Consider the following 25,839-nt stretch of genomic DNA (forward strand, 5'->3'; position numbering starts at 1 on the left):
ACACACACACACACACACACAGTTACACACCCACAGTTACACACACACACACGCAGTTACACACCCACAGTTACACCCACAGTTACAAACACACACACACACACACACACACACACACACACACACACACACACAGCACACACACACACACACGCACTTACACACCCACAGTTACACACCCACAGTTACACACACACACACACACACACACACACACACACACACACACACACACACACACACACACACACACACACACACACACACACAGTTACACACCCACAGTTACACACACACACACGCAGTTACACACCCACAGTTACACCCACAGTTACAAACACACACACACACACACACACACACACACACACACACACACACACACACACACACACACACACACACACACACACACACACACACACACACACACACACACACACACGCAGTTACACACCCACAGTTACACACCCACAGTTACACACACACACACACACACACACACACACACACACACACACACACACACACACACACACACACACACACACACACACACACACACACACACACACACACACACTAAACCATGTTCTACCCTCCCCCAGTCCTTGCTGGCGGGATGATGGGTCATGTGTTGTCGTTCGGCCGCTCCCTGGTGAGGAGGAAGGTGGTGGATCTCAACAGTCTGGAGGACTCCAAGCTGTGCCGCTGCCTGGGTACCGTGGATCTCATCGCCCTGGGCGTGGGTAGCACCCTGGGGGCTGGGGTCTATGTTCTGGCTGGAGAGGTGGCCAAGGGAAATTCAGGCCCCAGCATTGTGGTCTCCTTCCTCATCGCTGCCCTGGCCTCTGTCATGGCGGGCCTCTGCTATGCTGAGTTTGGAGCCCGTGTGCCCAAGACTGGCTCAGCCTACCTGTACAGCTATGTAACAGTTGGAGAGCTGTGGGCCTTCATCACTGGCTGGAACCTCATCCTCTCCTATGTGATAGGTGAGTTTGTTATAGCGGTCTAAAATACTATACTGCCCGCATTAACTTTTATTTTGAAGGTAACATATACTATGCTGAGTTTGACTGCTAACGGAACATAAACATTTCTACTCTAACGGAACATTTCTACTCTATATTCCCCTCTCACAGGCACCTCCAGCGTGGCCAGGGCTTGGAGCGGGACATTTGATGAGCTGATTGGAGGACACATTGAGACGTTCTGCAAGACCTACTTCAGCATGAACTCTCCAGGCCTGGCTCATTACCCAGACTTCTTTGCAGTCTGTCTCATTCTACTTCTGTCAGGTAAAGAACTGTAGCAACTGTGGATAACTGAGCTCCTGTTTAGAACTCTACCTCTTTGTCCCAAATGGCACCCTATTCTCTTTGTAGTGCACTACTTTAGGGCCAAAGGGCCCTGGTCAAAAGTAGTGCACTATATAGGGAATAGGTTGCCATTTGGGATGCACACTACATCTGATCCCCTGACTGTCAGATCTGTATATCAACAGAAATTGGAATGGGTATTTTTTCCATATCAATGGGCATTTGTATAAGCAGCAATTTTTTGGTCCACATTTTCAATGTAATAAGGAATGGCAGAACGTTGTTTGGTGAGTGGTAGTACTCACATGGTGGAGAGCCCTCTTTCCCTGAATGTCTGCCTTGTCGGTGTCAGAACTACCCAGGCAGTGCTCCTCTCTGTTCAGGAGAACTGACAAGCCCTCTGTAGCTACTGTTACACATTACACAGAAGCTTGACATGGCTAGAGAGTTCAGCACTTTCAGAGGGACACTGTGTGTAGACGTCAACAAGACTTTTCTGTGAAACAATCAGAAACAGTTAAAAGTCATCATGTGCTGAGCCAAAAACTCTCAAATGCAGTGATTGGATTACTCCAATGTTCCGGAAGGCAAACCTCCATAGCGATGCAATGTTTGCTGTTCTAAAGGTCTTAGATACTGAGAGTAGTTGTGTTAGTTTCCTAGGGTTAGGATATGATAATAATAGACCTTTTGGTTTGGATCACCTGACAAAATTACCAGACATGTAATACATAAAACATCATCTCAGATCATAGGTGATAGGTATTTAACAAGATGTAAGATAAATATTTCACCTTTCTTCAATACATGGGCTGGAGGTGTGTAACATTCTTCACATATCATGGATAGGTTATTTTCTAAATGCAATCCGTTACAGCTACATGTCCAAAATTGTAATCAGTAACGTTACTTTTGGATTACCCAAACTCTGTCATGTAATGTGATTACTTTCAGTTACTTTTGGATTACTTTCCCCTTAAGATGCATGAGAAGAAGACAAAAAGGATCCAAATATGTGTCATCGTAGTGGTCTCTGATCTGTGGTCAGACTCGCTCAGGTGGAACAAACTTAAACTTGTCAATGTATTTTTTCGCAAACATCCTTTCTGAATTTAAAAGTAATCAAAGAATTAATAATCTATTTTTCCAAAAGTATCTGTGATCTGATTACAATATTTTAGCTGGTGACGTAACTGATTACAGTTACAGGTTTTTTGTAATCGATTACATGTAGCTGATTACAAGTAATCATTTACTCCCCAACCCTGCACGTGACAATATTCAGTAAGTTGAGTCCCTGATGCGGAGTATGTTGGACTCCATATTCTTATTTGTTGTTTCCTCCCTCAGGCCTCCTGTCGTTTGGAGTGAAGGAGTCAGCCTGGGTGAACAAGGTCTTCACTGCTGTCAACGTGCTGGTGCTCTTGTTTGTCATCGTCTCTGGCTTCGTGAAGGGAGACCCACTCAACTGGAAAATCTCTGAAGAAACTCTCATCAATGTCACCATTGTTAAACGGTAAGGATTGGAGGTGGGTCTCCTCGTTTCACAAGATTTCTTATCGATGTGGCCTGTTTGGCTGCAGACCCTGGCACATGTATTCCAGAGTCAGCATGGGTATTCCAGAGCCAACCCATGCTCTTATGACTCAAAATCTCTCCTACTTTCCTGTCTCCTCTTCACTGTCCTATCTCAATAAATACAATATGCATGTACAGTGCCTTCAAAAAGTATTCACACCCCTTGACTTTTCCACATTTTGTTGTGTTACAAAGTGGGATTTAAATGAATTTAATTGTATTTTTTTGTCAACGATCTACAAAATGGAAGCCAAAACTCTAACATTGGTAAAAAATTAAAAAAAATTAAAAAAAAATATATATATATATATATATGAAAAATAAAACACTAATATATCTTGATTACATAAGTATTCAACACCCTGAGCCAATACATGTTAGAATCCCCTTTGGCAGTGATTACAGGCTGATTCTTTCTGGGTAAGTCTCTAAGAGCTTTCCACACCTGGATTGTGCAACATTTGGCCAATATTATTTTCCAAAATTATTCAAGCTCTGTCAAATTGGTTGTTGATCATTGCTAGACAAAAATCTTCAGGTTATACCATAGATTTTCAAACAGATATAAATCAAAACTGTAACTCGGCCACTCAGGAACATTCACTGTCTTCTTGGTAAGCCACTCCAGTGTAGATTTGCCCTTGTGTTGAAGGTGAATTCATCTCCCAGTGTCTGGTGGAATGCAGACTGAACCAGGTTTTCCTCTAGGATTTTGCCTGTGATTAGCTCCATTCCATTCATTTTTTTATCTTTAAAAACTCCCCAGTCCTTAAAGATTACCCATAACATGATACAGCTATGATATGCTTGAAAATATGGAAAGTGACACTCAGTAATGTGTTGTATTGGGTTTGCCCTTAACATGACACTTTGTATTCAGTATTAATTATTTAAATATTTTTATATTTAACCCTTATTTTACCAGGTAAGTTGACTGAGAACACATTCTCATTTACAGCAGCGACCTGGGGAATAGTTACAGGGGAGAGGAGGGGATAAGAATGAGACAATTGGAAGCTGGGGATGATTAGGTGGCCATGATGGTATGAGTGGCAGATTGGGAATTTAGCCAGGACACCAGGGTTAACAGCCTTACTCTTATGATAAGTGCCATGGGATCTTTAGTGACCACAGAGAGTCAGGACATCCGTTTAACGTCACATCCGAAAGACGGCACCTTACACAGGGCAATGTCCCCAATCACTGCCCTGGGGCATTATGATATTTGTTTTAGACCAGAGGAAAGAGTGCCTCCTACTGGCCCTCCAACACCACTTCCAGCAGCATCTGGTCTCCCGTCCAGGGACTGACCAGGACCAACCCTGCTTAGCTTCCTTCATTGGGATACTTTAGTGCCTTGTTGCAAAAAGGATGTATGTTTTGGAATTTTTATATTCTGTACAGGCTTCCTTCTTTTCACTCTGTCATTTAGGTTAGTATTGTGGAGTAACTACAATGTTGTTGATGCATCCTCAGTTTTCTCCTATTTCTCCTCTCCTATTTAGGCTTGCCATTAAACTCTATAACTGTTTTAAAGTCATCATTGGCCTCATGGTGAAATCCCTGAGTGGTTTCCTTCCTCTCTGGGAACTGAGTTAGGAAGGACTCCTTTATCTTTTTAGTGACTGGGTGTATTTATGCACCATCCTAAGTGTAATTAATAACTTCACCTTTCTCAAAGGGACATTCAACGTCTGCTTTTTTTAATGTTATTTTTACCCATCTACCAATAGGTGCCCTTTCCCTGGTCTTTGTGGTTGAATCTGTGTTTGAAATTCACTGCTTGACTGAGGGACCTTACAGATAAGTGGATGTATGGGGTACAGAGATGAGGTATTCATTCAAAAATTATGTAAAACACTATTATTGCACACAGAGTCCATGCAACATATTATGTGACTTTTTAAGCACATGTTTACCCCTGAACTTATTTCAGCTTGCCATAACAAAGGGGTTGAATACTTATTGACAAGACATTTCAGATTTTGTAAACATTTTGAAAAATATAATTCCACTGACATTATGAGGTATTGTTGTGTAAGCCAGAAACAAAAAATCTCAATTTAATCATTTTAAAATTCTGACTGTAACAACAAAATGTGGAGAAAGTCCAGGGGTGTGAATACTTTCTGTAGGCACGCATCCTTTTATGCATTATAATAATCTATACTTGAATATGCTCACAATCAATCACCATATGTCCCACTACTAACATTATTAACACTGAAATGTGTCAGTAACGTTTCAGTGTGCCCCTCTGTTTACCCCCCTTCTGTATTCCAGTAACCTGTCTGTGACTGCTAATGTGACCAGTGATTATGGTGCAGGAGGGTTCATGCCATTTGGCTTCAGTGGGACCCTGGCTGGAGCTGCCACCTGCTTCTATGCCTTTGTCGGATTTGACTGCATCGCAACAACAGGTGTGTCTTTTAAGACAATACCCAACATCAATGTAGATCATTCCATCTCAAAACATGCACTATCATGGATCAACAAGGTACCTGGTTTGCAGAGTCAAATAATCCCAGAGGTCAACCTAAACCACTGGGGGATCTAAATCTAAATTTGACCTGTCTCTGTGTATGCGTGTGTACACCAGGTGAGGAGGTAAGGAACCCTCAAAAAGCCATTCCCATCGGCATCGTGGTGTCTCTGACGGTGTGCTTTCTGGCCTACTTCGGTGTGTCTGCTGCCCTCACCCTCATGATGCCCTACTACCTACTGGATGAGAAGAGCCCCTTGCCCATGGCCTTTGAATATGTGGGCTGGGGCCCAGCTAAATATCTGGTGGCTGTGGGGTCACTGTGTGCCCTGTCAACCAGGTAATGGACATGTCCTGTGCATGCTTGAATGTGATGCTATTCACAGGATGCTTACCGTGTAGCTTTCCGTTAGGTCAAATGTGATGAGACTCAATAAAGACAAAGTAATACATGGAATAACAGGTTTTTAATTGTTTTGGTGTTTTAACTAGATTTCTCTGGGTTTCATTTGGGGAAAATTATTTTTAAAAGAGTTCAAACAAATCTATAACATTGAGTATTATTATCAAGGCAATTAGCCTATCCAGCTCAAAATAATGTGAAATCTACAATGACTGTCTATGTGTTGGATTGATTCTCATGGCTAATTGTCCTACTTGCCAAGCTGCGGTCATTGTTTTGAGAGAACTGCCTGGCTTGATGTGCTATATCTCTGGGTTGATGATATTGGCTGTTTGACATGTTTCTGTCTTTCTTATCCTTTGGTTCACTGAGTTCCTTCCTGGGTCCTGGGCTTCCCACTATAGAGCCTCATACTGTAACACACATCAATCAATACATCAATCTCTGACAACTCTACTTAAGTAATTATTGTGCAATATAGTGTATTCGGAAAGTATTCAGACCGCTTCCCTTTTTCCACATTTTGTTACGTTACAGCCATATTCTACTTTTTTATTTTTTTATTTTACATGTTCTCATCAATCTACACACAATACCACAGGTTTCCTCCTGATGAGATGCTTGGCATTCAGGCCAAAGAGTTTAATCTTGGTTTTATCTGACCAGAGAATCTTGTTTCTCATGGTCTGAGAGTCTTTAGGTGCCTTTTGGCACACTCCTAGCGGGCTATCATTTGCCTTTTACTGAGGAGTGGCTTCCGTCTGGCCACTCTCCCGTAAAGGCCTGATTGGTGGAGTACTGCAGAGATGGTTGTCCTTCTGGAAGGTTCTCCCATCTTCACAGAGGATTTATGGAGCTCTGCCAGAGTGACCATCGGGTTCTTGGTCACCTGCCTGACCAAGACCCTTCTCCCCCGATTGGTCAGTTTGGTCCAGGTGGCCAGCTCTAAGAAGAGTCTTGGTGGTTCTAAAGTTCTTCCATTTAAGAATGCTGGAGGCCACTGTGTTCTTGGGGACCTTCAATGCTGCAAACATGTTTTAGTACCCTTCCCCAGATGTGTGCCTCAACACAATCCTGTCTTGGAGCTCAACGGACAATTCCTTTGACCTTTGACCTTTGACCTGCTTGGTTTTGGCTCTGAAATCCACTGTCAACTGTGGGACTATATAGACGGGTGTGTGCCTTTCTAAATCATGTCCAATCAATTGAATTTACCACAGGTGTTCTCCAATCAAGTTGTAGGAACATCTCAAGGATGATCAATGGAAACAGGATGCACCTGAGATCAATGTTGAGTCTCATAGCAAAGGGTCTGAACACTTATGTAAATAAGGTATCTCTGATTTTTATTTTTAATACATTTGCAAAAATATCTACAAACCTGTTTTCATTTTGTCATTATGGGGTATTGTGTGTAGATGGATGAGGGAAATTTCATCCATATTTGATCCATTTTAGAATAAGGCTGTAATATAACAACACGTGGAAAAAGTCAAGGGGTCTGAATACTTTCCGAATGCACTGTATAGTACTTGACCAAAACAGAATAATTTCAAACCTTGATTACATTGGGATACGATCACAGATGCCTCTCTATTTATGCGTGGGAATATATGGGAACAGATTTCTATTGTTTTCTAATTTCCTGGTGATTTTATAGTCTTATGTCCAACAATTATTTGTATTTTTTTTGCTCTGAAAACTTGGGGGGGGACAAATAAAATAACCTGCCGGCCATCCTGTTGGGAACCTTGATATGAAGTATTCGGCCCCTTTGAACTTTGCAACCTTTTGCCACATTTCAGGCTTCAAACATAAAGATTTAAAACTGTATTTTTTTGTGAAGAATCAACAACAAGTGGGACACAATCATGAAGTGGAACGACATTTATTGGATTTTTCAAACTTTTTTAACAAATCAAAAACTGAAAAAGTGGCCGTGCAAAATTATTCAGACCCTTTACTTTCAGTGCAGCAAACTCTCTCCAGAAGTTCAGTGAGGATCTCTGAATGATCCAATGTTGACCTAAATGACTAATGATGATAAATACAATCCACCTGTGTGTAATCAAGTCTCTGTATAAATGCACCTGCACTGTGATAGTCTCAGAGGTCCGTTAAAAGCGCAGAGAGCATCATGAAGAACAAGGAACACACCAGGTAGGTCCGAGATACTGTTGTGAAGAAGTTTAAAGCCGGATTTGGATACAAAAAGACTTCCCAAGCTTTAAACATCCCAAGGAGCACTGTGCAAGCGATAATATTGAAATGGAAGGAGTATCAGACCACTGCAAATCTACCAAGACCTGGCCGTCCCTCTAAACTTTCAGCTCATACAAGGAGAAGACTGATCAGAGATGCAGCCAAGAGGCCCATGATCACTCTGGATGAACTGCAGAGATCTACAGCTGAGGTGGGAGACTGTCCATAGGACAACAATCAGTCGTATATTGCACAAATCTGGCCTTTATGGAAGAGTGGCAAGAAGAAAGCCATTTCTTAAAGATATCCATAAAAAGTGTTGTTTAAAGTTTGCCACAAGCCACCTGGGAGACACACCAAACATGTGGAAGAAGGTGCTCTGGTCAGATAAAAACAAAATTGAACTTTTTGGCAACAATGCAAAACGTTATGTTTGGCGTAAAAGCAACACGGCTCATCACCCTGAACACACCATCCCCACTGTCAAACATGGTGGTGGCAGCATCATGGTTTGGGCCTGCTTTTCTTCAGCAGGGACAGGGAAGATGGTTAAAATTGATGGGAAGATGGATGGAGCCAAATACAGGACCATTCTGGAAGAAAACCTGATGGAGTCTGCAAAAGACCTGAGACTGGGACGGAGATTTGTCTTCCAACAAGACAATGATCCAAAACATAAAGCAAAATCTACAATGGAATGGTTCAAAAATAAACATATCCAGGTGTTAGAATGGCCAAGTCAAAGTCCAGACCTGAATCCAATCGAGAATCTGTGGAAAGAACTGAAAACTGCTGTTCACAAATGCTCTCCATCCAACCTCACTGAGCTCGAGCTGTTTTGCAAGGAGGAATGGGAAAAAATGTCAGTCTCTCGATGTGCAAAACTGATAGAGACATACCCCAAGTGACTTACAGCTGTAATCGCAGCAAAAGGTGGAGCTACAAAGTATTAACTTAAGGGGGCTGAATAATTTTGCACGCCCAATTTTTCAGTTTTTGATTTGTTAAAAAAGTTTGAAATATCCAATAAATGTCGTTCCACTTCATGATTGTGTCCCACTTGTTGTTGATTCTTCACAAAAAAATACAGTTTTGATCTTTATGTTTGAAGCCTGAAATGTGGCAAAAGGTCGCAAAGTTCAAGGGGGCCGAATACTTTCGCAAGGCACTGTACATGTTGGCATTAAGAGTATTGCCCATTAATACATCAATAACTCTCCTCTCCTCTGGGTCTTCTGGGTCCTCTGGGTCTTCCTTCAGGCCTTTTAAAGGCTGCAAAATAACACCTGAGCAATGTCCTATTTGCAATAACCTTCAGAGAGCTTCAGGAAAGGTGATAGTGGGGATTCTGTCAGCAAAAGTTGGAAGAATGGGGCCATAAGACAAGAAATACACTGTCTCTGTGATTATGCTCTTTAGCTTTGGTGAAATTACTTTCCTGTTTGTCCTTGTGCATAACGTGTTTGTCCTTGTGCATGTCTCTGCTGTTCCATGCAGTCTGCTGGGTTCCATTTTCCCTATGCCACGTGTAATCTATGCTATGGCAGAGGATGGGGTGCTTTTCAAAGCCTTAGCCCGAATCAATCCTAAGACGAAGACCCCGCTTATTGCCACAATGAGCTCCGGTGTAGTTGCAGGTGAGAGCTGGGGAAAGTGCTTTGACATCACTGCTGCTGAAACTGTATCCACCAATCAACTGTGAAAGGATATTATGCAGATAAAATTATCCTTTCCCAAAAGGAGAGTAACAAGTCCGGTGACTTTGTCAAAATTCACCAAAATGTCCCCCGAACCCATGTTTTGACCAATCATAATTAATCAAAACATCTGTTGAAGTTTCTATTCTATTTGGTCAGAGTTTTGTGGGCTTGGTACAGACGAACACTTTCACAGTTGTGCAGGTGTCCATTCCTTCTCAAAGTGTCTTGTGTTTGAACCCTGACCCCTCTCTCTCCTTAGCCTGTTGGGCTCCATGTTCCCTCTGCCCCGCATTCTCTTTGCCATGGCACGAGATGGCTTACTGTTCAAATTTCTTTCCCAAGTGAGTAAGCGCCAGTCGCCTGTGGCTGCCACCATGGCGGCGGGCACTACCGCGGGTAAGCTCCTGAGGAGGCCTTGTGTGGCATCTCGTCTGCTGTGGTTACGTTGTGTCATCGTTGGGTTAATTGCATCTAATTCTGCTGGTGATTAATGCATGCCAATGATGTGCTGCTGGTGGTGGAAGCATGATGGAAAATCCCTCTCACATCAATCAAACTCTCTTGATGGACTTGTCCCATCCATTCAGTTAGGCATAGTAGTAGGCCTAATTATCAGTAGAGCAGGGGTACGCAGCTCCAGTCCTCTAGGCTTTTGAAGCCCTCTGTTGCTCCTAACTGATCAATTAATTTATCAGAGAAGCTACACAGCTGGTTACCCAACCAGACCTATTATTCTCTGATCAGAAGACAAAATCCAACCCTAGAGGACCAGAGTCGTGCTGTAGCTCTGCAGTCAGCAGACCTATAGAGGACCAGATTAGTGCTGTAGCCCTACAGTCAGCAGAATCATTTAATAGATGAAAGCTTCTCCAGGTTCAGTATAGTCCATAGGTGTGTGTCTCTACTCTGCTCACTGAGACTAGGGCTAAGGCTATAAGGTTATCAGGCTATAAGGTTAAAGGTTATCAGGCTATAAGGTTATCAGTCTATAATGTTATCGGGCTATAAGGTTATCGGGCTTTAAGTGTATCATGTTATCAGGCTATAAGGTTATCGGGCTTTAAGTGTATCATGTTATCAGGCTATAAGGTTATCAGGCTATAAGGTTAAGACATATAGTGCTGTCTGCAGGGTTTCTCCCAGTGAGATGGCTGACTGCAGGGTGCAGGGTTGAGGGACTTTGATGCCAGCAGGTGTTTTTTCTATATTTATTATGTAATATTTATTCATCCAGGAAGTCCCATAGAGGTCAGAATAACTATTTTACAAAGGGTGCTAAGTACATGTTAAGGTGGGGGTGGGTCTTGGGACGGGCACAGAGAGCAGCTGGTACCAGCGTGTAGACCCAGTAGAGTACACAGTGCCTGGTAGAGGAATAGTAGGGGTTGGGGTTTGTTGTGAGCAGCGCCTCCTGACATACCGCTGGTCTATGTTTGAACCATGCAGGGGTGATCAGTCCCTTACTGTGGTCAGGTGCTAAGATACAAGAGAGGGAGCTGAGCCAACTCCCCAGACTATCTCACACCAACTCCCCAGACTAGGTTGCCGTTTGCGATCCAGTCTTAGTTTTCATTTGAACCCTGAGAGAGTTTTTGGTTGAAGGCACCTGCATCATATACCCTAAACACCTGTGTCTGTGACTGTCTGTAATAGCAATCATTGACTGTGCGGTGCATCACCAAAACACTTTCTACTGTCCATTGGGACAATAGATTAGAAACCTGCTTTATTAATGACTGTGTAATTCTCTGTAATATGCTGTATAAAGATGTAATGAGTGGGGTTGTGGTTGTGTTGTATTTTGGTTCATTTAACTCTTAATGTAATCATTATTAGTCATGAATAAGTATGAACAATGAACGTTTGTATCTGACTTGTGTCTGTCTCATCCCCATTCCTCAGCAATCATGGCTTTCCTGTTTGACCTAAAAGCCTTAGTAGACATGATGTCTATTGGAACACTCCTGGCCTACTCCCTTGTTGCTGCTTGTGTTCTCATTCTCAGGTGAGTGATGGTTGGACACATCCCCAGGGTTGTTGCAGCTATTAACCGAACTATTATGCTTCATTTCTATCTAATTAAAAACATATGTTCTCCAGTGGGTTAGTTGGTGGGAGCATGGTGCTGGAAACACCAACTTTGTGGGTGTGATTCCTACAAAGGCCAAATATACTAAATAGGTCATTCTTGAATTGCGTTGGCATTAGCGTCTTTTGACTTTGCAACCATAGTTGCACATAGTTTTACAAATAGTTGCACATTATACATGTTTTTGTCTATACTGAACTGTTTATTAGTTATGAAACACAATGCAAGTAATTCCAAACTTTACCTTAATGCATTGTTTAAAGTACTAAGGGCAAGCAAATTGGCTTGTCCCAGTAGTAATGAGAGTTTTGGGGATTTAAAGATTTCTAACTAAAATTTTGAATGCTAGAAAATAAACAAAAGTATGTATTATATTGCATCGATCAATAACCAATGATAATAATACTGTAACCGTACAAACCTTGGTTTCATGCATGTTAACATTAGAAGCCTCCCCCATAAGTTTGCTTTATTCACTGCTTTATCACATTCTGCCAACCCGGATGTCTTAGCTGTGTCTGAATCCTGGCTTAGGAAAACCACCAAAAATTTCACATTTCCATCCCTAAATAGAACATTTTCCGCCAAGATAGAACTGCCAAAGGGGGCGCCGTTGCAGTCTACTGCAAAGATAGCCTGCAGAGTGCTATCTTACTATCCAGGTCTGTACCAAAACAATTCGAGCTTCTACTTCTAAAAATGCACCTTTCCAGAAACAAGCCTCTCACCGTTGCCGCTTGACCACCCTCTGCCCCCAGCTGTGCCCTGGACACCATATGTGAATTGATTGTCCCCCATCTATCTTCTGAGCTCGTGCTGCTAGGTGACCTAAACTGGGACATGCTTAACACCCCGGCCATCCTACAATCTAAGCTTGATGCCCTCAATCTCACACAAATTATCAATGAACCTACCAGGTACAACCCCAAATCCGTAAACACGGGCACCCTCATAGATATCATCCTAACTAACTCACCCTCCAGATACACCTCTGCTGTTGTCAACCAAGATCTCAGTGATCACTGTCTCATTGCCTGCATCTGTAATGGGTCTACGGTCAAACGACCACCGCTCATCACTGTCAAACGCTCCCTAAAACACTTCTGTGAACAGGCCTTTATAATTGACCTGGCCGGGGTATCCTGGGATGACATTGACTTCATCCCATCAGTAGAGGATGCCTGGTTATTCTTTAAAAGTGCCTTCCTCACCATCTTAAATAAGCATGCTCCATTCAAAAAAAATGTAGAACTAGGAATAAATATGGCCCTTGGTTCACTCCAGACCTGTCTGCCCTTGACCAGCACAAAAACATCCTGTGGGGTTCTGCATTAGCATCGAATAGCCCCCGTGATATGCAACTTTTTAGGGAAGTTAGGAACCAATATACACAGGCAGTTAGGAAAGCTAAGGCTAGCTTTTTCAAACAGAAATTTGCATCCTGTAGTACAAACTCAAAAAAGTTCTGGAACATTGTAAAGTCCATGGAGAATAAGAGCACCTCCTCCCAACTGCCCACTGCACTGAGGCTAGGAAACACTGTCACTACCGAAGAAATACACAATAATTGAGAATTTCAATAAGCATTTTTCTACGGCTGGCCATGCTTTCCACCTGGCTACCCCTGTGTTGTTATGTGTTAATAACATTTAGACTACGTTACCCAGCAGGCTAGGCAGATGGTTAAGGAATGCCTTGCATGGCTAAACAGGGAGTTTTCTAGCTGAAGTATATATTCATTAAAAGTAGTTAAACCTACGCCCCGGTTTATCCTTATATAAGGAACAAACATAACATGGTGTCAGATTGGTAGTCGCTATGACAAGACAGAGAAAAGAAAGGAGTAACTCTGCAAATTTCCGCGACGAAAATGAAACATTCTACCACAAGTCAAGTGACGTGAGTAGTCGAAGATGCTAGCTTGCAAGAGCGAGGACAACAAGCCACAGCAGCGAGAGTGACAGCAGCGAGAGCGAGGACAACGAGCTGCAGCAGTGAGAGTGACAGCAGTGAGAGCGAGGACAACGAGCTGCAGCAGCGAGAGTGACAGCAGCGAGAGCGAGGACAACGAGCTGCAGCAGCGAGAGTGACAGCAGCGAGAGCGAGGACAACGAGCTGCAGCAGCGAGAGTGACAGAAGCGAGAGCGAGGACAACGAGCTGCAGCAGTGAGAGTGACAGCAGCGAGAGTGACAGCAGCGAGAGCGAGGACAACGAGCTGCAGCAGTGAGATTGACAGCAGCGAGAGCGAGGACAACGAGCTGCAGCAGTGAGAGTGACAGCAGCGAGAGCGAGGACAACGAGCTGCAGCAGTGAGAGTGACAGCAGCGAGAGCAAGACTGTATTGGAATCTGTTGACAAGCAAGTTGATGAGCAACATACTGAATGAAGTAAGAGAAATTGACACTGTTCCTGTTCTCCGTCATGGATAGGCTTAGTCCTCCTACTCCTATGCAGTTAACAAGCAATTTAGCTGACAATTGGAAACGTTTCAAGCAGAGATTCAATATCTACCTAGCAGCCAGTGGTGCAGGGGGAAATTATGACAAATTGAAAGCTTCCATTTTTCTGCATGTTATTGGAGAGGATGCATTGGACATTTACAATAGCTTTCAGCAAGACGAGGCAAACTTGACATTGACTGTGCTAATGGATACATTTGAGGAGTACTGTGTACCAAGCCAGAACATCACGTTTGAGAGATACAAGTTTTTCTCTCATGATCAGAAACAGGGAGTCAGTTTTGACCAGTATTTGGCTGAGCTGAACACACTGAGCAAAACTTGTGAATTTGAGAATCTGTAAGACTCACTAGTGAAAGACAGGATAGTCTGTGGCATACTTGATAATGGACTCGAGGAAAGATTGCTGCGTGAGCAAGATTTAACTTTGGATAAAGCAGTGAATATGTGTCGAGCAGCTGAAACCACCGGAACACAAGCTAAAGAGCTGTGCAGGAGAGAGACGTCAGTGTATGCAATAAAAAGAGAGGAGCACCACACACAACACCTTTCAAAACAAAAACAAGCAAAAGAGATAAATCAAAACTCTACATGTGGAAAATGTGGATTTATCCACAAGCCAAAAAAATGCCCTGCATATGGCAAATCATGTAACAACTGTGGGAAAAATAATAATAATAACAGTCAAGGGGGAGATTGAAGAATTCTTTGTTGATTCTGTGGAAATATTCAATGCAGTAAAAGCTGAATGGATTGTGTCATTGACTGTGAATGAAACTATAATAACATTGAAGCTTGATACTGGAGCACAGGTAAACCTGTTGTCTCTGGATGACTACAAAACACTGAAGGTGAAGAGCAAAATACACCCGGTGAAAATGAAGGTTACTGGTTATACTGGGGAGAACGTACCAGTCAAAGGTAGCTGCATAGTATCTTTACAGCACAAAGGAAAACTGTTCAGAGCACAGCTGCTGATTGTGGAAAAGAGTGTACATCCTATTCTATGCATGTGAAAAGCTTAATTTGTTGAAAAGAGTGTATGTAGAGACATCACAGACTGTAAATGACCAAGCATCAATACTGGCTGAGTATGAGGATGTGTTTGAGGGTCTTGGATGTTTACCAGGAGAACACAAAATATGTACTGATGACTCCAGTTGTGCATGCATGCAGGAAAGTTCCATTTGCACTGAGGAAAAAGCTCAAAGAGGAACTCGGACACATGGAAAAGATGGACGTCATCACAAAAATGGATGAGCCTACAGACTGGGTAAGCTCACTGGTTATTGTGGTGAAAAAGAACGGCGATCTCAGGTTATGTCTAGACCCGAGAGATCTCAACAAAGCAATCAAGAGAGAGCATTTCAAGTTGCCAACCAGAGAAGAAATAATGTCGCAGTTTGCTGGAGTAAAGTGGTTCAGTAAGCTTGATGCCTCATCAGGATTCTGGCAAATGAAGCTAGATGATGCAAGCTCAAGGCTATGCACATTCAACACACCTGAGGGCAGGTACAGATTTCTTCGTCAACCATATGGGATTCTCTTAGCGCCAGAGGTTTACCACAAGACAATCCACATGATCTTCGAGCACATTCCAGGAGTAGAGACTATGATGGATGACATCATCGTCTGGGGGTCCACAAAAGAAGAACACGATGCGAGAGTGAGACAAGTGCTGGACCTGACACGGAAAGTCAACCTAAAACTAAACAAGGACAAATGCGAGTTTGGTGTGAAAACACTTACCTTCGTGGGAGATGTACTTTCTGAGGACGGAATCAAACCAGACCCGAGGAAGAACAAGGACGATGTGAGACGCTTCATGGGCATGATCACCTACCTTGCAAAGTTCATACCTCAACTGTCAACACAGTCCGCTCCACTCAGATGTCTACTGGAACAGAAAAATGAACTGGAATGGTCCCATGAACTGGAAAACTGCTTCAAAAACCTTCGTATTTATTTTACCTTTATTTAACTATGTAAGTCAGTTAAGAACAAATTCTTATTTTCAATGACAGCCTAGGAACAGTGGGTTAACTGCCTGTTCAGGGGCAGAACGACAGATTTGTACCTCGTCAGCTTGGGGGTTTGAACTTGCAACCTTCCGGTTACTAGTCCAACGCTCTAACCACTAGGCTACCCTTCCGCCCCAGGGTAGAAGACAATCACAGAAGAACCAGTGCTCAGGTTCTATGATCCAGAGCAAAGCACAAGGATTTCTGCAGACGCGTCACAGTTTGGCCTAGGAGCAGTTCTTCTGCAACAGTATGATGACACATCACAACCCGTCGCTTATGCGTCCAGAGCCTTGACAGGCGCAGAGACAAGGTATGCACAAATAGAGAAAGAACCACTGGCAAACACATTCTGTATGCCTGAATGATTGTCCAATGAGAATACAGAGAATGTTGATCAGACTGCAAAAGTATGATGTGAAGATGATATGTACCCCGGGAAAGTTCATGTTTGCCGCCGACACTCTTTCTCGAGCAGTCGACAAGAAGGAGAGCTTCGTCACACAGAAAAACACTGAGATTCAGGCCTACATCGACATGATCGTAGCGTCCCTTCCTGTGTCTTCTGAGAGAATGGAGCAGATCAAAAGAGAGACAGCAGTTGACCAAACAGTTACACAGTTGAAAGAAACAACACTGATAGGATGGCCCGCACAGAAAAACAACTGTCCAAGGAGAATACAGGATTACTGGGTGTGCAGAGCAGAACTCACCATTGTGGATGACATAGTGTTCAAAGGCAACAAGATTGTCATTCCCATGACACTACGCAAAGAAATGCTACAGAAAATACATGAGGGCCACTTGGTTGAGGAAAAATGCAAACGACGAGCACGAGAAGTAATGTACTGGCCAAGGATGAACCAGGAAATCAGCCAGACCACTGATTCATGTGAACTGTGTTTGACCTACAGACCAAAGCAGCAAGCTGAGCCGCTAATGCCTCATCCAGTACCCAACAGACCCTACTACAAAGTTGGAGTTGACCTTTTTGACTGCAATGGCAAAAGTCACATTGTTGTTACCGACTACCACTCAAACTACCCTGAAGTAGCAACACTGCCAACTGCCTCCAGCAAAGCTGTAATCACCTACCTGAAATCAGTGTTTGCAAGACATGGGGTTGCGTCTGAACTGTACTCGGACAATGGCCCGCAGTTCTCAAGTTCCGAATTCCGATCGTTCGCTAACGACTGGGGATTCCGACACAACACCCCAACTACCCAAGGTCCAACGGCTTAGCAGAGAGTTCAGTCAAAATTGTCAAAGGTCTGATGAAAAAGGCACATGATGGAAAGAAGCATTTCCTAAAAAATCTGATGATCTCCCGCAGCGCACCGCTGCAGAACGGACTTTCACCTGCACAAATGTTGATGGGACGTCGCATCAGAACCAACCTACCCATCCATGAGGACTTGCTAACACCCAGAGGTGCTCACAAAGTCAAACTCGCAAAGGAAAAACAGAAAGACAAACAAAAACAGCGACATGACAAAAGTGCAAGACACTTACCTGAACTGAAACCAGGAGATCATGTACGACTCAGAGACATCACTACAGGAACCTGGATGCAGCAAGGGTGTGTGCAGAGAGAAGTTGCACCGAGATCCTATGAGATCCAAACAGAGCATGGATCACAACTGAGATGAAACAGAGTGGATCTAAGGCTGCAGCCATTCACTCAAGGGACTGAGGATCATCAGGAGGATACTGCTGAAGCGTCAAATACCTTTACAAATGGACAATTCAGTCAGAACACCCTGACTGACAATGAATGCTGTCCAACTGTTTCAGGAAGCACTTCAGCAGAACGACCAAAAAGGACTGTCCGAGCCCCTGAAAGGCTTATTGAGAATTGCTAAAAATGTAAAAAAGGGGCACTGAATGTTTGGTTTATGTGAAAAGAAATAGAACCACAATAGAGTATTGTTGGACAGACTATATTTAGTTGAAAAAATATATTTATCTTTTTAAGAAATTTTTTTGGGGGAAAGAAATGTGTGTTATTGAAAATGGCATGTTATGCAGGTTGAGTAAACAAATGTGATGTGACATGTGTAGTTACATAGACAAGTAGTTTTATTTTAAAGGAAAGAAGATGTGTTGTTATGTGTTAATAACATTTAGACTACGTTACCCAGCAGGCTAGGCAGATGGTTAAGGAATGCCTTGCATGGCTAAACATGGAGTTTTCTAGCTGAAGTATGTGTTCATTAAAAGTAGTTAAACCTACGCCCCGGTTTGTCATTATATAAGGAACAAACATAACAACCCCTAACCCGGTCAACAGCCCTGCGTTCCCCACAGCAACTCGCCTAAACCTCCCCGACTTCTCCTTCACCCAAATCCAGATAGCTGATATTCTGAAAGAGCTGCAAAATCTGGACCCCTACAAATCAGCCGGGCTAGACAATTTGAACGCTCTCTTTCTAAAATTATCTGCCAAAATTATTTCAACCCCTATTACTAGCCTGTTAACCTCTCTTTCGTATCGTCCGAGATTCCAAAAGATTGGAAAGCTGCCGCGGTCATCCCCCTTTTCAAAGGGGGAGACACACTAGACCCAAACTGCTACAGACCTGCAGTATACAGTATCTATTCTACCCTGCCTTTCTAAGGTCTTTGAAAGCAAAGTTAACAAACAGATTACTGACCATTTTGAATCTCACCGTACCTTCTCCGCTATGCAATCTGGTTTCAGGGCTGGTCATGGGTGCACCTCAGCCACGCTCAAGGTCCTAAACGATATCATAACCACCATCGATAAGAGACATTACTGTGCAGCCTATTCATCGACCTGGCTAAGGCTTTCGACTCTGTCAATCACAACATTCTTATTGACAGACTCAACAGCCTTGGTTTCTCAAATGATTGCCTCGCTTGGTTCACCAACTACTTCTCCGATAGAGTTCAGTATGTCAAATCGGAGGGCCTGTTGTCCGGACCTCTGGCAGTCTCTATGGGGGTGCCACAGGGTTCAATTCTCAGGCCGACTCTCTTCTCTGTATACATCAATGATGTCGCTCTCGCTGCTGGTGATTCTTTGATCCACCTCTACGCAGACGACACCATTCTGTATACCTCTGGCCCTTCGTTGGACACTGTGTTAACTAACCCCCAAATGAGCTTCAATGCCATACAACTCTCCTTCCGTGGCCTCCAACTGCTCTTAAATGCTAGTAAAACTAAATGCATGCTTTCAACCGATCGCTGCCCGCACCTGCCCGCCCGTCCAGCATCACTACTCTGGACGGTTCTGACTTAGATTATGTGGACAACTACAAATATCTAGGTGTCTGGTTAGACTGTAAACTCTCCTTCCAGACTCACATTAAACATCGCCTATCCAAAAATCTAGAATCAGCTTCCTATTTTGCAACAAAGCATTCTTCACTCATGCTGCCAAACATACCCTCGTAAAACTAACCATGCTACCGATCCTCGACTTCGGCGATGCCATTTACAAAATAGCCTCCAACACTCTACTCAACAAATTGGATGCAGTCTATCACAGTGCCATCCGTTTTGTCACCAAAGCCCCATATACTACCCACCACTGCGATCTGTATGATCTCGTTGACTGGCCCTCGCTTCATACTCGTCGCTAAACCCACTGGCTCCAGGTCATCTACAAGTCTCTGCTGGCCTATTGTAACTACCCTTCCCGGGTCTGGGATCGTTGTCATCATCTGACACTAATTAGCATAACGCAACGGACATAAATATTACTAGAAAATATTCCTATTCATGAAATCAGAAGTGAAATATATTGAAACACAGTTTAGCCTTTTGTTAATCACCCTGTCATCTCAGATTTTGAAAAACAGCCAAAGCAAGACAAGCATTTGTGTAAGTTTATCAATAGCCTAGCATAGCATTATGTCCAGCTAGCAGTAGGCAATTTGGTCACGAAAACCAGAAAAGCAATCAAATTAAATAGTTTACCTTTGATGAGCTTCGGATGTTTTCACTCACGAGACTCCCAGTGAGATAGCAAATTATTTTTAATTTGTTAGATTATTTTAGTTAGATAGCAGATTATTTTTGTAGGCGAAATAGCTCAGTTTGTTCTTCACGTTTGGCTGAGAAATCGACCGGAAATTGCTGTCACGAAAACGCCGAAAAATATTCAAAATTAGCTCCTATCGACAGAAACATGGCAAAAGTTGTTTATAATCAATCCTCAAGGTGTTTTTCAAATATCTATTCGATAATATATCCATCGGGACAATTAGCTTTTCAGTAGGACCGAGAGGAAAAATGGCTACCCCTATATTTTACGCAAGAATCACTCTGAGAGCCATCAGGTGACCACTTACGCAATATAGTCGCTTACGCTCATTATTCAACATAAATGCGTGAAACTACGTCAAAATGCTGTCGATACCTTGGGGAATACGTAGAAAAAGGAATCTGGTTGATAGCCCATTCACTGCTCAATAGGGATGCATCGGAACGCAGAGCTTTCAAAACATGAGTCACTTCCGGATTGGATTTTTCTCAGGCTTTCGCCTGCAATATCAGTTTTGTTGTACTCACAGACAATATTTTTACTGTTTTGGAAACTTTAGAGTGTTTTCTATCCTAAGCTGTCAATTATATGCATATTCTAGCATCTTGTCCTGACAAAATAGCCCGTTTACTTTGGGAACGTTATTTTTCCAAAAATGAAAATACTGCCCCCTAGTTACAAGAAGCTAGGTAAAGCCCCGCCTTATCTCAGCTCACTGGTCACCATAGCAGCACCCACCCGTAGCACACGCTCCAGCAGGTATATCTCACTGGTCACCCCCAAAGCCAATTCTTCCTTTGGCCGCCTCTCCTTCCAGTTCTCTGCTGCCAATGACTGGAACGAACTGCAAAAATCTCTGAAGCTGGAGATTCTTACCTCCCTCACTAGCTTTAAGCACCAGCTGTCAGAGCAGCTCAGAGATCACTGCACCTGTACATAGCTCATCTGTAAATAGCCCATCCAATCTACCTCATCCCATACTGTATTTATTTATTTATCTTGCTCCTTTGCACCCCAGTATCTCAACTTGCACATTCATCTTCTGCACATACTGCCATTCCAGTGTTTAATTGCTATATTGTAATTACTTTACCACCATGGCCTATTTATTGCCTTACCTCTCTTATCCTACCTCATTTGCACACGCTGTATATATGTTTTTCTACTGTATTATTGATTGTACATTTGTTTATTCCATGTGTAACTCTGTGTTGTTGTATGTGTCGAACTGCTTTGCTTTATCTTAGCCAGGTCGCAGTTGCAAATGAGAACTTGTTCTCAACAAGCCTACCTGGTTAAATAAAGGTGACACAATTATTTTATTTTTTAAACAAGAACAAAGGCTATTCAAATATATATATAAATATATATATATATATATATATATATATATATATTTACAAATATGTCTCTTAATTTAATGTTATTGTCGTTACCACCTTGAATATCACTCATTACAAAGATATAAACAGACATTGAGCATTCTCTCCAGTGGCACATTGCTATCTGTGGAAGGGTCTATATTAAAGAAAATGATTAGCTAATCAAACCCTTTTAGTATGTCATACATTTTAGGATTCCACTGATATTTTGGTGTCTAAATAAACAGTGTAATTTGTGTTACTCAATTTAAATGAAGGACAATCACATTGTGAGCAACATGATTAACCAAATCACTTTAGTAAATTAATTTAAAGGGTCCTAAGATTTTAGCATATGTGGTCTCCATTTAAGAAAATCCTCAATTTCCTAAAATGTGTAATTGGTGTTAATACTCCTACTGGTGGCACAATGTTATCATAATGGTAAAAATGATTTAAAGTCACTACGCTGCAATATTAGTGGATTTAGAATGGGAAGATGTACCCAAATACATTTAAATCAACATCTAGAATAATGAACATCTTTTTTTCTCTCGAAATGCCATGCCCAAATCCCATTGCAATTCAAGAACGACTTGAATATGAACTTGATACAATTGACACAGCCGCAGTGTAGGTAGCCGTGCTTGTGGGGAAAATAAAGCAAATATCATTACCCTGTTAGAGTAATATGCAGCTTGTGTTATTGAATCAGAGCTATGTTGTAATCGTTCTGAATGCTTCCTTTGTGTGGAAGTAGTGAAATGACTTCTTCAGTTCAAGCTGATGTTTACTCAACCTTTCGTTGCATTCAAATCCAGATTCAAGAAACACACCATCCTGTTTAGAGTTGTAGGCTATGAAGTTCAGATGAATATCTTCCAGGGAAATAACCCTTTGACTCCAAACAGAAACAGAACAGCGTGTTTCTTGGTCAACATAGCCTAAATTCCTTTCAGGAAGTACTTCTGAACAACATCCAAATTATGACAAAGCCAGATGAATCAAGTATGTTTAGAACGTTTGAGTAAATATCAGCATGTACTCAGGAAGCAATGCACTCAAGTATCAGTGTCACATGTTGACTCTAGGGGCCCACCATGCGACACAAGGAGGAGAGGACAAAACAATGCCCACCTGTAGGAACGTAATGTGTTTCACTATGGAGCGCCGTTTGGGTCTTTGCATATCAAAAAAGATACACGTCAAATAACACTATTTGACGCATTGAGTACGTTTTATTTTGACACGTCAAATAACATAGATCTATTATAAAATGTATGTGTTCTGAATTTGCAGGTGCAAGCCAAGCGACACCACTACTGTCAGTAGTACTGTCAAAGCTGTACAAAAAAGTCTGCAAACAAGCAAACACTGGCCATGAACAATGTGTTTACATTACCGTGTTGATAATAAAGCATAATTTGTTGGACCTCAACTTCTGGGGTAGCTAGCTAGCTTTAGCTTGGTACCTAGCTATCACCAATACAACAAGCCTGAAACTGCAGTGATTTTCATTATTCTTAGCAATGATTTAGGAATCATTGTGAGTAATTATTAGCTAGGTATCCACTTGTTGTTCACCTATTGAAATTGAATCACGCTTCACCATCTGGCAGTCCGATAGACTAATCTGGTTTTAGCGGATGCCAGGAGAACGCTACCTGCCGAATGCATAGTGCCAACTGTAATGTTTGGTGGAGGAGGAATAATGGTCTGGGGCTGTTTTTCATGGTTCTGGCTAGGCCCTTTAGTTCCGGGAATCTTAACGCTACAGCATACAAAGACATTCTAGATGATTCTGTACTTCCAACTTTGTGGCAACAGTTTGGGAAAGGCCCTTTCCTGTTTCAGCATAACAATTCCTCTGTGCACAAAGCGAGGTCCATACAGAAATGGTTTATCGAGATTGGTGTGGAAGACCTTGACTGGCCTGCACAGAGCCCTGACCTCAACTCCATCGAACACCTTTGGGATGAACTGGAATGCCGACTGCGAGCCAGGCCTAATTGCCCAACATCAGTGCCCAACCTCACTAATGCTCATTACTGAATGGAAGCAAGTCCCTGCAGCAATGTTCCAACATGTAGCGGAAAGCCATCCCAGAAGAGTGGAGGCTGTTATAGCAGCAAAGGGGGGACCAACTCCATATTAATGCCCATGATTTTGGAATTATGTGTTCGACAAACAGGTGTCCAAATACTTTTCGGGATATAGTGTATTCATAACTAACCCAAGATAGTTCATCTTTGACGTTTACAGTGGGAGCAAATTAGTCATAGTGGGCAGAACAAGCAAGGAGGTGTGCAGAACAAGCAAGGAGGTGGGCAGAGCCAAGCAACGAGCTAGCGAGATCCTATTAGCGCATTATAGCATGTATTTGCATATTTCCATTAGAGAACGCCTCCACTGTGAACTGTGCATGTGCACAAACTCAATTTGGCCTTGTGCTCGGTGGCAGGTAGCCTGGTGGGTAGGAGTTTTGGGCCAGTAACCGAAAGATTGCTGGATCGAATTTCCAAGCCGACAAGATAAAAAACAGCTGTTCTGCCCCTGAGCAAGGCACTGTTCTGTGGATGTTGATTAAAGCAGCCCTTGGCTCCTCTCTAATTCAGGTTAAATGCGGAAGGCACATTTCAGTGGAATGCATTCAGGTGTACAACTGACTAGGTATCACCCTTTCCTCCTTCTAAACAATGCCATTTTTTTTTACTTTGGTAAAGTGTCAAGTCTATAAAACTTAGTGCACTGTGGTTGTAACAGATTGTAGTTTTGGGAACAGAAACATTTATTGAGATCAGCTGTTTCATCGATGAGAAAATTACCAGAATATTGGGCCAGTTTCACTTGGTTCCATCCTAATCCACTACCTGCAACCGGACTTCCTCTCATTATCATAAATGGTGGTGAGAAAACATTCTAAATGAATGCTTCAGCTTTATAGCCCCGGTGACGTGTCTGGGTTTCCCCTTCTGTCTGTGGACATACTCCTGTGTCAGTGAGAATCAGGGCTACCACTCAATGCAAGCCATTTCGATCTATGGTGTCCATAGATCAATTTCTAAGTGAAAATGTCAGTCGGAACCGGTACCAGAACTACGCAGGTCCCTTAAACAAGGGCCTTTACATCTAAGAGATTTAATAGCAAACCTACCAAATACGATGCCAAACCACTAATGTTCCTGTCTTTTGGTTGTGAAACTAAATAAGACAAAATAAGTGTCTGTCGTGTCTTTCAGGTACCAGCCGGACCTGCTCTATGGAAAGCCGGGCTGTAACAGGGAGAAGGATTGCCTGACATCACCAGAAGGGGAGTCGGAGCTGACGGAGTCTGAGTCCCACATCAACATGCTGAAGGAAGGAGGTTCCACCCTGCAGACGGTGCTCAAACCTCCCCTCGTACCCACAGAACAGTCCTCCTCTGTGGTCAACATGGCGGTCTGCCTCTTAGGTTTGCATTGCATCCCTGATCTATTCTTAAACTCCATGATGGCCATTTGAAATGTTCACAATGTTGTTTGTATCTGATGTTGTCTCACCAGTGGTGGACAACTCATTGCCTTAGATAATTATTTAAGTCTGTGTATTGTCTGTCCACAGTGTTGGTGGTGTGTGTGATCAGTGCTCTGACCACCTACCATGGATATGCCATCATTCGCATGGAGACCTGGATCCTGTGTTGTCTGGCCCTATCCCTGGTGGTCTTCATTGGCTGTGTGGTTCTCATCTGTCAACAGCCTCAAACCAGCAGGAAGGTCTCCTTCATGGTACCTATACAGATTACTATATTTTTTTAGGCAGAATCAGCCTACTGTCTACTGCCTACTACTACCATGACCCCTCAGTTTTCAAAAAATGATGTACAATGATTTTATACCATGTCAGTTTCAGACTCTCAGGTTGCAGTTGGAGGATACAATAAGCTGTGTTACTGATGGTTAGACTCTCTGTTGTCTATTCATACAGGTTCCACTCATCCCATTTCTTCCCATCCTGAGTATATTTGTCAATGTTTACCTCATGGTCCAGCTGAGTGGAGACACCTGGATACGCTTCTCCATATGGATGGCTGTGGGTAGGTGCCGCCCTCCAACATATCTGAAGCCTCAAACACATTGCGGTGAATCTATCTAGATGTCCACCTGCTGGCTCGTCCCAGGCCTGCAGAGGGGGAACCCTTTTGTAACCAGGCCTTCTCGGTCTCCCTGTCTT

At 42.8% G+C, this 25,839-nt stretch overlaps 1 protein-coding gene across 2 annotated transcripts in view; it reads left to right on the forward strand.

Moving 5' to 3' along the window:
* slc7a2 (solute carrier family 7 member 2) overlaps window positions 1–25,839 on the forward strand; it is a 34,197-nt gene that overhangs the window by 5,495 nt on the left and 2,863 nt on the right. Inside the window, exons 2-11 of one of the 2 annotated variants that reach the window (XM_036969861.1) lie at window positions 609–992; window positions 1,143–1,298; window positions 2,670–2,835; window positions 5,181–5,317; window positions 5,497–5,719; window positions 9,482–9,621; window positions 11,587–11,689; window positions 24,867–25,078; window positions 25,228–25,394; window positions 25,594–25,702. In XM_036969861.1, the coding sequence (XP_036825756.1) occupies window positions 623–992; window positions 1,143–1,298; window positions 2,670–2,835; window positions 5,181–5,317; window positions 5,497–5,719; window positions 9,482–9,621; window positions 11,587–11,689; window positions 24,867–25,078; window positions 25,228–25,394; window positions 25,594–25,702 (1,783 nt within the window). In that variant the 5' untranslated portion in view covers window positions 609–622. Of the gene's footprint in view, window positions 1–608; window positions 993–1,142; window positions 1,299–2,669; window positions 2,836–5,180; window positions 5,318–5,496; window positions 5,720–9,481; window positions 9,622–9,943; window positions 10,081–11,586; window positions 11,690–24,866; window positions 25,079–25,227; window positions 25,395–25,593; window positions 25,703–25,839 lie in introns of both variants that reach the window. The other variant, XM_036969862.1, reaches the window with a different exon arrangement.

The sequence above is a fragment of the Oncorhynchus mykiss genome, chromosome 31, assembly GCF_013265735.2.
Source record: "Oncorhynchus mykiss isolate Arlee chromosome 31, USDA_OmykA_1.1, whole genome shotgun sequence".
Taxonomy (NCBI): Eukaryota; Metazoa; Chordata; class Actinopteri; order Salmoniformes; family Salmonidae; genus Oncorhynchus; species Oncorhynchus mykiss.